This window comes from Erythrolamprus reginae, chromosome 2 (assembly GCF_031021105.1).
Source record: "Erythrolamprus reginae isolate rEryReg1 chromosome 2, rEryReg1.hap1, whole genome shotgun sequence".
In the NCBI taxonomy this organism is placed as follows: domain Eukaryota; kingdom Metazoa; phylum Chordata; class Lepidosauria; order Squamata; family Dipsadidae; genus Erythrolamprus; species Erythrolamprus reginae.
The window spans coordinates 209,472,195-209,487,337 of record NC_091951.1 but is presented as its reverse complement, the minus strand read 5'-3'; the positions used below and the strand labels follow the sequence as shown (position 1 = coordinate 209,487,337).

The 15,143-nt window shown below is 42.9% G+C and overlaps 1 protein-coding gene across 2 annotated transcripts in view; it reads right to left on the bottom strand.

Annotated features, from left to right (window-relative positions):
• Positions 1-381: 381 nt before the first annotated feature.
• The window catches only part of TRIP10 (thyroid hormone receptor interactor 10), an 85,252-nt gene continuing 70,490 nt past the window's right edge, over positions 382-15,143 (bottom strand). The window contains exons 10-15 of one of the 2 annotated variants that reach the window (XM_070741572.1): positions 14,042-14,221; positions 10,449-10,558; positions 6,717-6,849; positions 5,547-5,671; positions 3,519-3,652; positions 382-2,204 (exon numbers count right to left, since the gene is read on the bottom strand). In XM_070741572.1, the coding sequence (XP_070597673.1) occupies positions 2,053-2,204; positions 3,519-3,652; positions 5,547-5,671; positions 6,717-6,849; positions 10,449-10,558; positions 14,042-14,221 (834 nt within the window). In that variant the 3' untranslated portion in view covers positions 382-2,052. The remainder of the gene's footprint in view (positions 2,205-3,518; positions 3,653-5,546; positions 5,672-6,716; positions 6,850-10,448; positions 10,559-14,041; positions 14,222-15,143) is intronic. The other variant, XM_070741573.1, reaches the window with a different exon arrangement.

The following is a 15,143-nucleotide window of genomic DNA, read 5'->3' as shown; positions in this document are numbered from 1 at the left end:
CCTTAAGAAGGGTTTTCTCCCTTACCTATACAAGACCTTGACGGCAGCTGAAGGAGGGAGAAAGCTTATATGTATCCCTTTTAACATAATACCAGTGGAGGTTCATAAAAGCTTTCTCCCAGAACCTAAAGTCATTCACTGAAGAATTAGCCATGACAGAGGAAAAACTTCAAACAGGGTTCAGTGGAATCCTGATTTCTCCCATGATCCAGACGGCCACCAACTTGGATAACTTTAATGAAGAATCATGAGGTTACCCCTGGCTAAGCACATCATTTTTTTGTTTTTGCTGCAGAACATAACAGAAAAATATTGGTAGAGTTGTGGATCATTCTACTTGGCTATAATGGGAAGAGAATACAATGTTAGATGAGTCTTTGCTCTGATACAGTGCAGTTCTTCGGTTTTTATTTGTCCAGCACATGCTAGCAGCTACTTCCATAGTAAGGCATTCCCGTCCTTCCCCCCCCCCCCCCAATCCAAATGGATAGTACTCATCCCCCTCTTCAGATCCACGAACAACTTTTGCACAGAAGCACTGCCTGGTTAAGCACAAGTGGAGGTGAGGGCAATATTCCCCAAACTGATCTACCAATAGTGCCGGTCCAGTGTCAGACAACAAACCTGTTTTCTCCTTCCCCTCCCGCTCTCCACCACCACTTTGTGCTGTTCTATGGATAGGCAACAGCGAGCAGGAACTGTTGGCTGCCTTGGCTTCCTTGGCATTTGCCTCCTGGTTTTCCCCCCAACTCTCACTTTCCATATGGTGAACTTTGTACAACTGGAAAGGTAGAGGATCATCTTTTAACTCCCAAACAGCGATGTTTAATGCTGCAGATGTTAAAAGTCCACGCTTAGAGGCCAGAGGGACAAAAAGGCAACTGCACAGGCATCCACAAATTAATTTTTCCCTATTATTTACATAAAGTGTAAAAGGCACCCAGAAATACATTCTGCATCTCGAGAGAAGAGAAGGGCAAGTTTTGTCCCCTTCCTTCCAAAGGCTGGAGGGATAAGAGCTGAGGCTAAGTTACAGATTATGTGAACATGTCAAACTGAATGGTAAAATAAATTGGTCACTGTATAAAACAACTAAGAATACATTAGTGTTTTCTTTAAAACAAACATACAGGAGAGGAAGGGGCCAGAGCCGCCTCCTTTTGCTTCCCAAGGGGGAAACAAACCTGAAGACTCTGGCACAGGCACTTCTGAATGGCTGAAGGAGCCAGGCTAATCAAATCCAAGAAAACTATAAAGTGCATTTCAAGGAAAGAACACAAGAGATGTTGGTCTGGTGCCGGTGTGGCCTTTGGCCTGCCCTCAGAGAAGGTGGCTATGGGCTGGGAGTGACTGGTGTACCCAGCAACTATCCTCCTTCCTCTCTGCTTCTAGTCAAACAACAGGCATAGCAGCAATCTTATGGATACACATTCCAGGCTTCTAATCTCCTTGAATACGAACACCCACCCCAAGCACCCATAATCCCCTTGAGGTTGGGACACAGTCTACTGAATGCAGCATAAAAGCAGAAGCTTTTCTCTGGAGAGAGCCACTCTTTGCGCTGATCAACCTGGCAAAGACAGAAGGGACAGGCAGCTCCGCATTTGGAATAGGAACTACAATCCTTTCTGCTACTGCAGCCATATTTCATATGATGGGGCAACTACCACAGTCCACAGCCATGAACTCAGTAATCTTCCTTTATGCAAAATTGCATGTTTTTATCTACTTTGGCTGAAGGGTATTTCCTATGGAATATTCTGTAACTCTTGCCATGAAGATAATGGAGGCGAGGAGGAGCAATTACTAGCTGGAAGTCAACCCCCTCTTGTACTCCCATCCGATGCCTTGCTTTCAGCTGGCTACAGCCATCGTTTTATTATTCTGCTAGTCAGTTCTTGTCTTGCAGTAGTGATCTGGTGCAAATTCCTTTTACCGTCTCACCCAGAGCAAACATCATGGAGCAATTTCCAGGCAACTGAAACTCCACCCCTCTTCCATTCAGACACAGATGTTGGTGCATCTCTTGGAACGTGGCTGTCAGTCCTCTACTCAGTTCACATTCAGTCTCAAATAGGAGGTAGGGACGTAACCCTCGCCCCCTTTACTACGCCTTTGCACACGTGTCCACCCATCCCCTTTGTCTTCCTCCATCAAGTTGAGCTCTTCACCTTCCTGCATGGAGATGGTGCCCTCACTGGAACCTTTGGGAAGCAAACAAACAAGCAAGGGCATTGATCAGACAAGAATATCTGGGAGGCAAAGCTGTTCAAACCATCAGAGTATGCAGCAGCTGCTAAGGCAGAACTGGAGGGGTGGTGGTGATGGGTGAATGACGTGCCAAGGCTTTAAAGCAGGATGTGGACCAGACTAAGGAGTTACATAGCCCTTCATAGAGTAAGCAGTGCTTTTTGCCTAATTCAAAATTTCAGGCCTTGATAATTTTTTCACTCAAAATCGTTCCCCTGCAACTGGCAGTTTGCTGAGTTGTTTATTTTAATGGACAGTAAAAATTACATTCACAGAAGATGCACGGGGGAAATCAAATGAATACTGTGCCATTAATTATTATTATTATTATTATTATTATTGTTATTATTGTTATTATTGTTATTATTATTTCTTAACACCTGCCTTTGTGGCCTTACTGCTATTACCATTATAGCTGCAAGCATGGAAAAAAAAGACACACAGTGGCTGCTCCCTCCACAGCACTGTTCTTAAGACTAGGAGAATGCAATTAATACAAGGAGAAAGCAATTGCTCTTTGGGGAAAAAAGGACATGCTGAAGGTACCCCATGCTGCAAATAGCACACAAATACCCCCCCCCCCCGCCCCCCACATATAATTGTGCCTTCTGAGATAAAAGCTTCCATTATTAGGTATTTTGAAAAGCAGGTTCCCAATCCTCTGTGGTAAAAACAGTGCAATTAAAAATAGTCTGGGCAAGACTAGTGAATAGCTTTGGGCTATTTCATGCTGAAGCTTGGACAGCTCAGTTGTGATTGCTCTTCTGAACAGAAGCCTACTTGATATTAAACTCCCATAAAAGTGAGATAAGTATATGGTTAAGAATGTCAGCCAGAATGGTTACCTCACATCTCAAGTGAAAGTTTGGGATTTAAAAACCCAAATATCTTTTCTTTTTAAAAAGCATTTTTGTTCAGAGTCAGTTGGACTCAGGCAGTGTCTAGATCTAATCTAATCAATGCCAAATTATTTCATATAGGTAATTGGAACTGCAGATTTTTGATCAATTTTTGGTACAGAACCAATCAACTCATGGGGGGGATGGGGAAGAGGATTAGGAAATAATGCCAGGAGAGGCAGAAAGAGTAAAAGCCTAAAAGTGACTCCTTCCCCAAGGCAAGCACGAAGAACAAGGCATCCCATTTTGTTGGGTGTATTTCACACGGCAGTCCTCTAAGGTAGCCAAATAGAAAAGGCACAGAGTTTGCCTCTGGTCTCAGCCATTCCACACAAACACAACAACTGGAGAAGCTTGTCAAGATGCTACCTTCAAATTGATACATGGCCACGCAGGTTCCAATGGGTGATGCCAATTCCTCTTCAAAGTCCTCATCGAACTCTGTGTAAATGGGTTGGTTAAGCGTGTCCTGGGTCTCGTTAGAATGAGTAGTAGTGTCAGGGCTAAAATGAGAAAAGCAAATATTGGGTATTTATGTTGCATTACAAGTTGGGGTGGGGGGGTGAGATGTAGGGAAAAGCTAATCTGATGCCGCCATAATTAAGATAAAATATTACTTCTTGTAAGAAAGTTTTAACTGGCCTTCCTGATGGGATTATCAATCGCTTTTTTTTTCTTAATACCACTAGTGAACAGACACACTCTAGGGCAGAGGTAGGCAAAGTTGTCTCTTCTATGACATATGGACTTCAAGTCCCAGAATTCCTGAGCTAGCAGGATTGGCTCAGGAATTCTGGGAGGTGAAGTCCACAAGTCATAGAAGAGACAACTTTGCCTATCCCAGCTCTAGGGAATATTAAAAGGACAAGCCAACTTGGGTTCAGAACAGGAGGCAATATTTTATGCTGTCTCCTGGTAATGGATATACTAGGGGTTGTTTTATGTGCAGACTCATCAGAGACATTTTACACAATAGGTAGTTCTTGTTTAGCAACTGTCTTGTGTTTGCTCTTGCAATGTTCATGCCCATATTTATAAACTCTGCAGTGTCTTTCTCCCAGTCAGGTGTCTGCCATTACACTATTAACACTGGTCCTGTACCTGACCATTTTCCCTTCCTCATCGCAGAGCGGAAAGATTGTTTAAACAAGCAATCTTTTCCTGAGGTATCTTTCTCTCTGACACAATGCATCTCTAAAAGTTTACATGAGCTCCCTTGACTTAATTATTGTGGGTGGGGGAACGAGTGGATTAGAATCCAAGATAGCTGCCTGAAACTGACAGGATCCTAAGCAGTTTTACACTAGAGGCTTTTATTTGCCTCTTATATCGTGTGTGCGTGTCCTAAGCAAGTAGCCACAAAACACACTCATTTGCATGTGTGTTCCCCACTTTGTATCTGCTTACTTTCTTGTAAACCCTTCTTCTCCAATGAACATAAATGCAAATAATCAATTCTTCTCTACCTAATTTTTTGAGGGTGTATCTTTCTGGTTGCGTAAAGCATAGGAAACAAAGTAAAAGCATACAGTCGTGGTCATATGATTCTCACTTTGTTGACTACTTCTGCATGACAGCGAAGTTGCTGTTCCCAACTGTGGTTGCTAAATAAGGACTATCTGCTTTCATAGATAAAAGATTTTTCGAGGGAAATAAATCTGTCTGCGGCTTCTCGTGGAAGGAAAAAAAGTACAGTGGTACCTTGGTTTTCGAACGCTTCTCAGTTCGAACAAATCGGTATTCGACCAGGAAATTCAAGAAACTTTTGCCCTGAAATCCGAACAAATATTTGGAACTCGAACACTCGAGAGCGCTGAAGACAGAAGCCGGCAAGCTACACAGAGAGAGAGAGAGCCAGGGATAGTAGCGGGCGAGCGAGAGAGCTGAAGATAGAAGCCGGCAAGCTACAGAGAGAGAGAGAGAGAGAGAGAGAGAGAGAGAGAGAGAGAGAGAGAGACAGGGACGAGCAAGAGAACTGAAGACAGAAGCCGGCAAGCTACACACAGAGAGAGGAAGACACACACACCCGGGGACAGAGGCAGGCAAGCCAGAGGGAGAGACAATTGAGGAGGGGAATTTATTTTAAATTGTTTCGGTTCTCAACCAAATCGGTTCTCAACCACACTTCCAGAACGAATTGTGGTTGAGAACCGAGGTACCACTGTATCCTCAAACCTGGACAGAATGTGGCTTTTCCCTGCTATTTCAGTTTAACTTCATTGAAAACCCAGGATTGCTGGAGAAGGAGCAATTGACCGGATCCTGAGGAAAGACTAGGAATCCTGCAGATCAGGACCACACTTTCCGGGATTACTCCTGAGGAATCACAGCAGCTGGAATTGCAGTGCAAGTGTCTCGGCCCCACCTGGTTGTTCCTCTTTAACTGCTTGCTCTCACCTCTCTTTTTCATGTGAGCAGTTGTTGTTGTTCAGGGCACTGGCAGGATCCACGTGGCGGTTATAGCGGGTGACCGTGTCGGGGCGGTTGCTCAGCATTCTGCTCTCAGCATCTGCCAGCCAAGCCTATAGAGAGGTCAAAAAGTGGGCATGGATTATGGCTCCCCTGCAGAGGATTCATCTGTGCTCTCTGCCAGCAACGTGAACATGGCTCTGCTAACGCCAACTCCAAAAGGCGGAACATTGGCTAATGGATTGCCAAGCTGTGATGCCCTAAAGCAAGGGTCTCCAACCATGGCAACTTTAAGACTCGTGGGCTTCAACTCCCAGAGTTCCTCAGCCAGCAAAGCTGGTCCACAAGTCTCCCCAGGTTTATACCATCCTTATTCTCAGTAGGTTTTGACAAGCACCATCCAGGGCAACATGGACTTATGAAGAACACTTGGGGGAGAAAATGAAGGAGATTACATAGCTCCTGGTGGTCATTGCCAAACACAACCAATGGAAAGTTCCCTTGTGCAAATCTCCTTGGCATGTGTGCTTTATTTACTGCTCTGAGAAGGTACACAAAACCACTGTGAGCTAAGAAGCCTAGAGCTAAAATCCAACAATAACTGGCATACCCCAAGCAAGCAGAGAAATCATTCTCCTTGACTAACTGAGAGATCCCTCTGACCCAGGGGTAGGCAAAGTTGGCTCTTCTATTACATGTGAACTTCAACTCCCAGAATTCCTGACTTAGCATGATTGGCTCAAGAATTCTGGGAGTTGAAGTCCACAAGTCACAGAAGAGCCAATTTTTTGCCTATCCCCTGCTCTGACTATGCAGAATGACCAAAGAGCCACCATAGAAACTCTATGACCCCACTTGATCCCACTCTCCCTCTGGAACAAGCCCAATTCAAAATCTCCTATGAACTATGATTCAGCAGACCAAACTTGAGCCACCCTTTGCTCAATCCATGATTCAATCTTAAGTGCTACCCTATTCAACAAGGTTACTTGTAATGCAGCAGCAATTTCAGGAACACATGCTACTTTCCAAAATCTTGGGAATGCTCTCAGAAATTCCCTTAAAAGTTGCCCTTGGGTGGTATTTTCAAAAGTTAGTGATATGAAAAATCATTCTGAATGTGATCAAAGGCATGGCCTCCCTCTTCTAAGTTCTTACTTCACATTTCTGAATCTCTAGACGCAACCTTTCAATATTGCCCAGTGTCTCTGAGATCTTTGGCTCCAAGCTATTGGGGTCTCCCATCTGTGGTGTCTTTTGGTAAACATCCTTCATCTTATTTAAGGCATCCCTGAAACAAGGAAGAGAGCAAAAATTATTATTGAGAGAAGTTAGTGCAAGGTAGATGACAAAAGGAAGGGCAATCAAAACTCAAAATATTTGGAACAAAGCAAGCCTTCGTTAATATAATTAATATCCACAAACAGTTAATAAAATATTGCAGTTTACCTGGTTAGCTTGATTTGCCCAACCTCCTCCCACCCATAGGCATCTCTCTCTCTCTCTCTCTCTCTCTCTCTCTCTCTCTGTCCCCTCTCTGAGGATGCTTTGGAAAATGGAATCTTCTAAGGCAGAATTCAAGCTCCATGACAACAATAGGTTGATTTATTATCTTAAGTAGTTATTATTTATTGGGTTTGTTAATGTTAAGATTTTCAGCAGCTTATATATTTTGTGAAATAAACTACAGACAATAAAAACTGATGTTGTTTGTAATAGGCAATAACATGTTAACACAGTGTACAAATGGTAAAAAAAACACCATGGCACAATTAGGCATCTATTTATGACACAGGGGCAGGGGCCTTTTGCACCTCTGGAAACTCTGGAACCATCGCACACTGCCCTAGATGAACAGTGCAGATGGATTTCTGAAAAATACATATTAAGCTCCTACTCTGCTCCTTCTCTCTTTCCCCTGTAAAATGGGCAACCAGTGGGACGTGTGTGTGGTGTAAAGAATGGAATGTATGGCCTCCCACTGCTGACTTTGTTAGTAAAATGCTCTTCCCGCTCCTACGTAATGTGGGAAGAAGGGGTTCTATCTGGCCATGATGGCCTAGCTGCATACTGACTCTATATCATCCAACTGGGTGAGACATAGGGCCAGGACAGCCAATTAAAACCTACAAGGAAGTAATCTTAAAAAAGGGGAACACCATCAAAATGAAAACGTACTTTAGCTCAAAGTACAGTGGCACCTCTACTTAAGAACTTAATTCGTTCCGTGACCAGGTTCTTAAGTACTGATAATATTGCTGACATTTCACCAAGACGGAAGGAGCTAAACTATATATTGACAATTGTACCAGGTATAACCTGAAGCAGTAAATGTAACTGTATTTAAACATTGTCAACCCCAAGGGGAGAGATTGTTAGTACATGGTACTCACCAGTATTTGGGGTTGCCATGTACATAAACTACCAGTTGTAGTTTGTATCTTTATAGATGCAATATACCTTTAAGGACTTTGGCTGGTTCGCCATAAGAGGGCGCCAGCACTCTCTCCCAATTATGATGCTGGATAGCTCATTCATTCTTTGCCTTTACCTTGTGGGGGAGTATATTCTGCTTTGTGCTGCTATGTGCGGTTTGTTGTTTATTTCTGCTTTGTACTTGTAAATATATATATATATATATATATATATATATATATATATATATATGTAAATAATACTTGTTTAGCACCCTAAGTCTGTCATTACTGGCTATATCACACATCCACACTCTTACCTTAAACTCTGCTCTGCGTATGTCGAAGGTCTCGCAGCCTAGTTGCACCAAGACATACTAACAGAAACGTTCTTAAGTAGAAGCAATTTTTCCCATAGGAATCAATGTAAAAGCAAATAATGCATGCAAAACCATTAGGAAAGAAATAAAACTTGGAATTTGGGTGGGAGGAGGAGGAGGAAGAAGAAGAGGAGGAGAGTCGCTGCTGAAGGAAGATGAGGTGAGGGGAATCAAAAAAATCCAAAACTTTAGGGCTTAAAAAAAAAAAAGAGGGACTCTGAGGCGGCGAGGAGGAGCAGCACACAACTCCAATACACCTGGCGTGAAGCTGCCTCCCATACACTGGCTGCTGCTACCTGCTGTCTCTCTTCCTTCCCATGCTGAAGTTGTCCCCTCTCCTCTCCCTTGCTTTGTAGCCGACATCTTTCCTTTGCTGTGGTGACTCCTCGGCTGTCCTGAGCGAAGGGAGCGTTTCTTTTCTCTGGGCGCTGGCAGAGGTTTATTCCCTGTCAAAGCGCCTAGAGAAAGGAAAATGCTTCGTTTGCTCTGGACTGCCAAAGGCTCCTTAAGCGCCACCAAAAGGCTCCTCTGGCAGCCCAGATGGCCGGGATTAAAGGGGAATGGAAGGAAACTGGCTGGGTCTTCGTGCCGCTCTCAAATTTCCTGGGAAATTCTTCCGGCCTTGGGTTCTTAAGTAGAAAATGGTTCTTAAGTAGAGGCAAAAAAATCTTGAACACTCTATTCTTATCTAGAAAAGTTCTTAAGCAGAGGTACCATTGTACATTGAATTTTAAGGGTGAAACTAGTTATACACTGCCTCCTTGTGGTCACATCATGTAAGGAATAATATATGATAAGTATTCAACCTGACCCAATCTACACCGTAACACTTAACATACTAACTAGAATACTTGTATTTTTTCTTGGCATTGACTAGTTGTCCTTTCTGTTGCCCTGCAAAATTTTGAAGCGTGACTTTTCCTTTGTGGCTAAAGTCTACATCACAGCGATTCAGAGTGCAGAACTTAAATGAAGGTAGTGCTTTCTAGCCTTGTCTCTCTTTTTTGCCCAATGAAATCTATTGTTGGAGAAGTTGACCAAGTGGCCATTTGCATCACATATTACCTGTGGGATTCTGGGCCAAATGCTGTATTTCCCCCTCCCATGACATTTACTTTTAAGGAAGTAGCATACTTTTCTCTGACATGCACAACTTTATTTCTTGGTTCTGCCCCTACCCTGGACATTCATACTTTTCTCTCGGACATGTACATCCTTATTGCACTAGTTCCTGCCCACCTCCATCACCTGGAGCCTATCACATGGGCTATTTTTCTTTTTACGAGGGCCTCGTAGCAAAATCTCAGACAAGTTATAGATCTCTTCGTTGGATTGGACCACAGATCTTGGCCTAGTCTTGAAATCTCTTACAAAGTTAAGTCCAACGTAACCTACAAAGACCCTGGGAAAGGAGATGTTCCCAGTCCTGGGTTCCAGAGACCATGACCAAGGAGGTAGGCAGAAGGAGAGTGCACATCCTGTACATCCCAGAGTGAGGATCAGCTCTCAGAGCCGAGTGATTCCCCCCCACCCACCTTCAGATGCTGCAGCAGCCACTGTCCTTGTCACTCAGCTGTCCTCATCTCCTCTTCCACTGCCTGCTTGATCTCATGGAACATTTGCTGTTGCCAGCTCAGCCATAAATGGAGCAGATGTAGTCTAGGAGGCTACAAGAGTTCTAGCAGGCAGGAGAACTTTGGATGGTGGGCAGGAGGCAGGACCAGGAAGGGAGATATGTGGCAAGAGTAGGGGAGGCTTTGCTGGGGCTCAAAATATATTAAAAAAACAAAATAATAACACAAAGGTATGCACATCACTTATTCTTGCTTTATATTAGGTGAGACTAATAGATAAAAAGATACCTATTGTTAAGCAAGCTGCAAAATCTTCAAATAGGAAAGGACCAGAGAGATACTTCTTTCCCCTTGAATAAAAGCATGATTGTCAGGGGTATTCAAAATATTAATCATGGAGCTTAAAAGAGCCAATTTTCTGAAATCTCAGAACTTTTTTACTTGGAAAAACCCTTCTTCTCTTTCTGGACTGCCTAGAGTAGACCACAGGAAGGACAATTAATAGAAGGCTCTGACTCTGACCTTTGATCCAACTCTTTCTGCAACTCCCGGCTTCTTTCTTCAATCTTCTGTTGTAATTTTTTTCTCCTCTGCTCTGGAGGCAAATGGCTAAAATCTTCTGTGATCACAGTCTGGCAGTAGGAAAAAACACATATCATTTCCCCCCCAGACGCTTCTCCTCTGTCCACAAAACCAACTTTCCCCCCACTTAGATTGTATCTAAGTGTGCCACTTGAGAAACATCATCTTCCATTGTGCAGAGTCAAGACAGACAACTAACAGGCTGTAGGCAACGATTCCCTATAGCCCCAGAATCCCGTTGCGCCACAGGGTAGATAAGGTACCTACTTAGTTCTGATTATAGAGCTGGGAACAATTTGGGGTTTCAATATTCAATATTCTGGATTGAAATTCAATCCACAATTTCAAAGGCAAGGGATTCTGGGAGTTGAAATGCTGATACAACAGTTGCAGAAGGTTAATACAAAGCTATTTGTGGCTTTATTTCAGTGATATATATATATTAGATATGTATGAATGTATGTATGTATGTATGTATGTATGTATGTATGTATGTATGTATGTACTTATACTTATGTAAATAAACTCATTGAATGCAAAATAGACAGGTGATCGATCCATCCACAAAACAATTAAGACCTCAGTGAGTGAGTTCACACATCACAATACATCAAAACTAAACAACCTACATTGTGGCTTATTACAGTGAAGGAATCCAGTCTCATGTGGTATGTGAACCAAGAGTGATGTCAGAATAGCAATAGCAATAGCATTTAGACTTATATACCACTTCATAGTGCTTTTACAGCCCACTCTAAGTGGTTTACAGACTCAGCCTCTTTCCCCCCAAAAGCTGGGTCCTCATTTGACCCACCTCGGAAGGATGGATGGTTGAGTCAACCTGGAGCTGATGGGGAGATATGAATTGCTGAACTACAGCTAGCAGTTCGCTGAAGGAGCCTGCAGGGCTGCACTCTAACAACTGCACCACCCTGGCTCTTACATTGTGACTTATTCCTTTCATTCTCGATTACTGATATTTAATTATTTATAACTACTGACTATCAAGGATTTTTTTTATAGTAACAAGTTAAGCCCCAAAACATTGAAAGTGAATTAAACAATTAAAAACCTGATGAAAATCTGCAATTTTAAACTATAAAGTCATCAAATATTTAGGGCAGTGATGGCAAACCTATGGCATGATTGCCACAGGTGGCACGCAGAGCCATATCTGCTGGCACATGAGCTGTTGTCCTAGCTCAACTCCAATGTGTATGTGTGTGATTTTTGGCTCACACAGATGCTCTGGGAGGGTGCTTTTGGCTTACAGAGAGCCTGGGGGGGGGTGTTAACCCTCCCCCGACTCCAGGGAAACCTTTGGAGCCTGGGAAGGGAGAAACACGAGCCTACTGGGCCCACCAGAAGTTGGGAAACAGGCCATTTCTGGCCACCAGAGGGCTGGGGAATCTGTTTTTGCCCTCCCCAGGCATTAAATTATGGGTGTGGGCACTCACGCATGCACGATAGTGTGTGCCCATGCTCTTTCGGCACCAGAGGGAAAAAAGGTTTGCCATCACTTATTTAGGGTCTTCAGTTCAGGAGGACACATTTTCAAGAAACCTGGAGCATCTAGCTTGGGACAAGGAAAAGTCCCATAGAGAAAATGTCATTTCAGGTAACCTAGAACAATGGCATACAGGACTCTAAATTGAAAACCAGTGTGTGTAGTCTTAGCCAGTAATTGCTTATGAGTAGACAATGATTCTTAGCTGGATGTGCTGCAACCATTCAACATTGGAAATGTAGCCATCTCCTCTGAACCATATTTGCCATGAAAATGTGAATGGTGCAACCAGTACACAACAAAATGGTGAGATTTTGTTGTGTACTGAGCCTGACTAGATTCAAGTCTTTTGGTATTTTTCAATAACATGTTCCTTATGACTTCCTTAAGGAATTACTATATTGATAACTTGATTGATCATAATGGTTACTGTTAAAGAATAATTTACTTCAAGTTAATTTGACAATATAAGGGCAGAGGATTTTTGCTTTCTTCATGTGGAGAATATGACTTTGTCCAGTTGCATAAATCTTCCCAAATACCTCACTCCAATTCTTCTGCTTTTATGACATGCATGTCTGTCTTGGGACAGAGGTTCAGACAGGTTGTATTCCCATCAGGACAAAATGTGTGAATCAGATGACAAATAAAACTGAAAATGAAGCCATAGATCCCTGAGAATTGGAGCAACTAAGCATTATCTTCTTGTACTGGTTTGGACATGGACTGTGTAGTAGCATTAATATTTCTAAGCATGTGTACAAAATTGTAGGAATGCAGTCAATTAATGCCCCATCTGCTAAGATAGATCTTTTACACATTTTAAATTTTATGTTCTTGTACTTATATCTACAAATAAAAATTTAATAACGATGCTTCTGACACAAATAAATTTATCTACATAAGTTACAGAAAGAAAATGAAAAATAAAATACAGCAGTAATATCAATATACAGTAATTAAAATCAAAATCGGCAGAAGTCTTGCTTACTATGAAGTAGGGACTATTGCTAAAAGGAAGGAAACCAGAGCAGAATCCAATTCTCAGGCAGGGACTTTCTTAAGGGGTCATTTGACCCTCCTTTTTACTCAATGGACATTCCACATTCTCCCACCACGACCACTCTATGGCATTCATGGGCAGGTGAAGAGAAGGAGGAGCAGGACCTAAGTAAGGTTCAGGAAACCAGGTGCAAGAAGTGCAATCAAAGTGACAGCTATTATATCTGGGCTTTTAAAGACTGGGATGGGGAAGTGGCAATGTCATAGAGATATAGAAACATGCATGGTGTGGAAAACTGAGATAGTCATTTTCTGCTTTGATTCCTATAAAGTTGGATCGGGAAGTCATCCGCTAAAACAAACTTTTGGGAGACTCACAGGTAATCAAAGGCAGGCCTTTTCTTTTTCTTTTTTAACATAACACAATTAAAATGAGGAATTTGTTGCCATCAAACATGACTATGGCCACTAATGCATCATTTAAAAAAATGAGACTAGAAAAATTTATCTGTGAATGCCAGACTATCAAATGACCTTGGGGCTGCTTGTTCCCTCCAGAATCCCATGCCTTGACTATTAGGTGTTGGGGAACGATGGTAGTGAAGAGCTTTCCTTTCCGTAGTTGCAATGCTATGGAGCAATAATGTTGGATGTCCTGATCCAGCAGAGCTCTTAGGTACTCTGCCTCTTGCTTTCTCTTTTGCTTTCTCATCCTTTAAACATTTCTAAAGACAATTGGTCAAAGCCTTGGTTTAGTTCTGCCTTACCAATGTAAAACTTACCAACAAGGAAATCGAATGGATTTTCCCGCTAGAAATGTCTTTTTTCCATATTCATTGAACTGTGTAATTGCTGCTTCAAAGGAAACAGCAGAGTGGGTATGGATTTTTGTCTTATCAGAACATAAACCAGAACTGATTTTCTACCTGGCAGGAGCCTTTTAGTGGTGGTGGCTGTGGGGGCAGCAGCAGCGGCAGCAGCAGACATATGACAGTGATTTAAGCAAACAAAGGTATCCACTTACCCCCCGTTTGAGGCTGCGGAAGGACGTGATGCGGGGTTTGACTGTCTTATTGATCTCGTTCAAACAGTAAGACAGAGGGTCACGAGTGAATTTGGGGGATGGAGGTCCATTGATGGCAGAGGAGGATGGGGAAGATGAAGAGGAAGGGCAATTTATAGGGGAGAGGGGAGGGGTCGGGAGCTAGCGACAGATAAGGGCCACGAACAAGAAATAAAGGGGAAAAAACACACAAAAGGGTGGGAAAAATATGTTGTAAGAAAATAAAAAGACACACATACAAAAAAATCCCGCCACCAGAAAAACTACAGTACATTCCATCTATATTGCATATATACTCCTAATGGAAAGGACTACATTGGCCAATAGTTGAGAGGGGTTGCTAGTAGCCATTTGCCTTCAGTAGAAACAGCAGGTTACATTGGCTACCACATTCACCAGACAAGGCAATAACTATAAATCCGCGAGATCCAATATAACAGGAATGTACTGTAACAAAACCCAGGAATACATGGGGAAGAGAAAACAGCACACAGGGCACAGAAACACCTGGCCACCGGGGATCAAATGAAAAAAGATAAGGAGTGTGGCAAGATGCAGAGCTGACTTGGCATTGGCATACCTCAGGGCAACATGGCATAGGTTTTTTTCCCCCTCCCCCTCCTTCCGCCCCCCTCCCCCACCCACCCACCCAATCCCCAGGTCTGGTAATCTGGCTCTCAACATCTGTTATGCGGGAGGGCAAAATTGGCCTTAAACTTCAAAATTATTGTCCGAAGGGAAGAGGTCCAATGTTAGTAGCCAAAGATGGAAAGCCTTTCAGGAGAGCCAGAGACTACTGCTGCGCAGCATTTCAGAGCATGCATTTAACCCATCTCCCTCCTTCAAGGTCTTGGATTTTTTCCTGGGATTGTGCTGTTGTTGCCCAATGCCATTAAAAGCGCAGTGTGTTAAGGAGTTGCAAAGCCCTGCAGCCTTTTCATGGAATGATCCACACAGGGAGATACAACAAAATCACCAACATGAGGAATTCTGAGAGTCGAAATCCATATGTCTGGAAGGTACTTAGGCTAGAAGAAGCTGGTTATCTACCCAACCATCTATC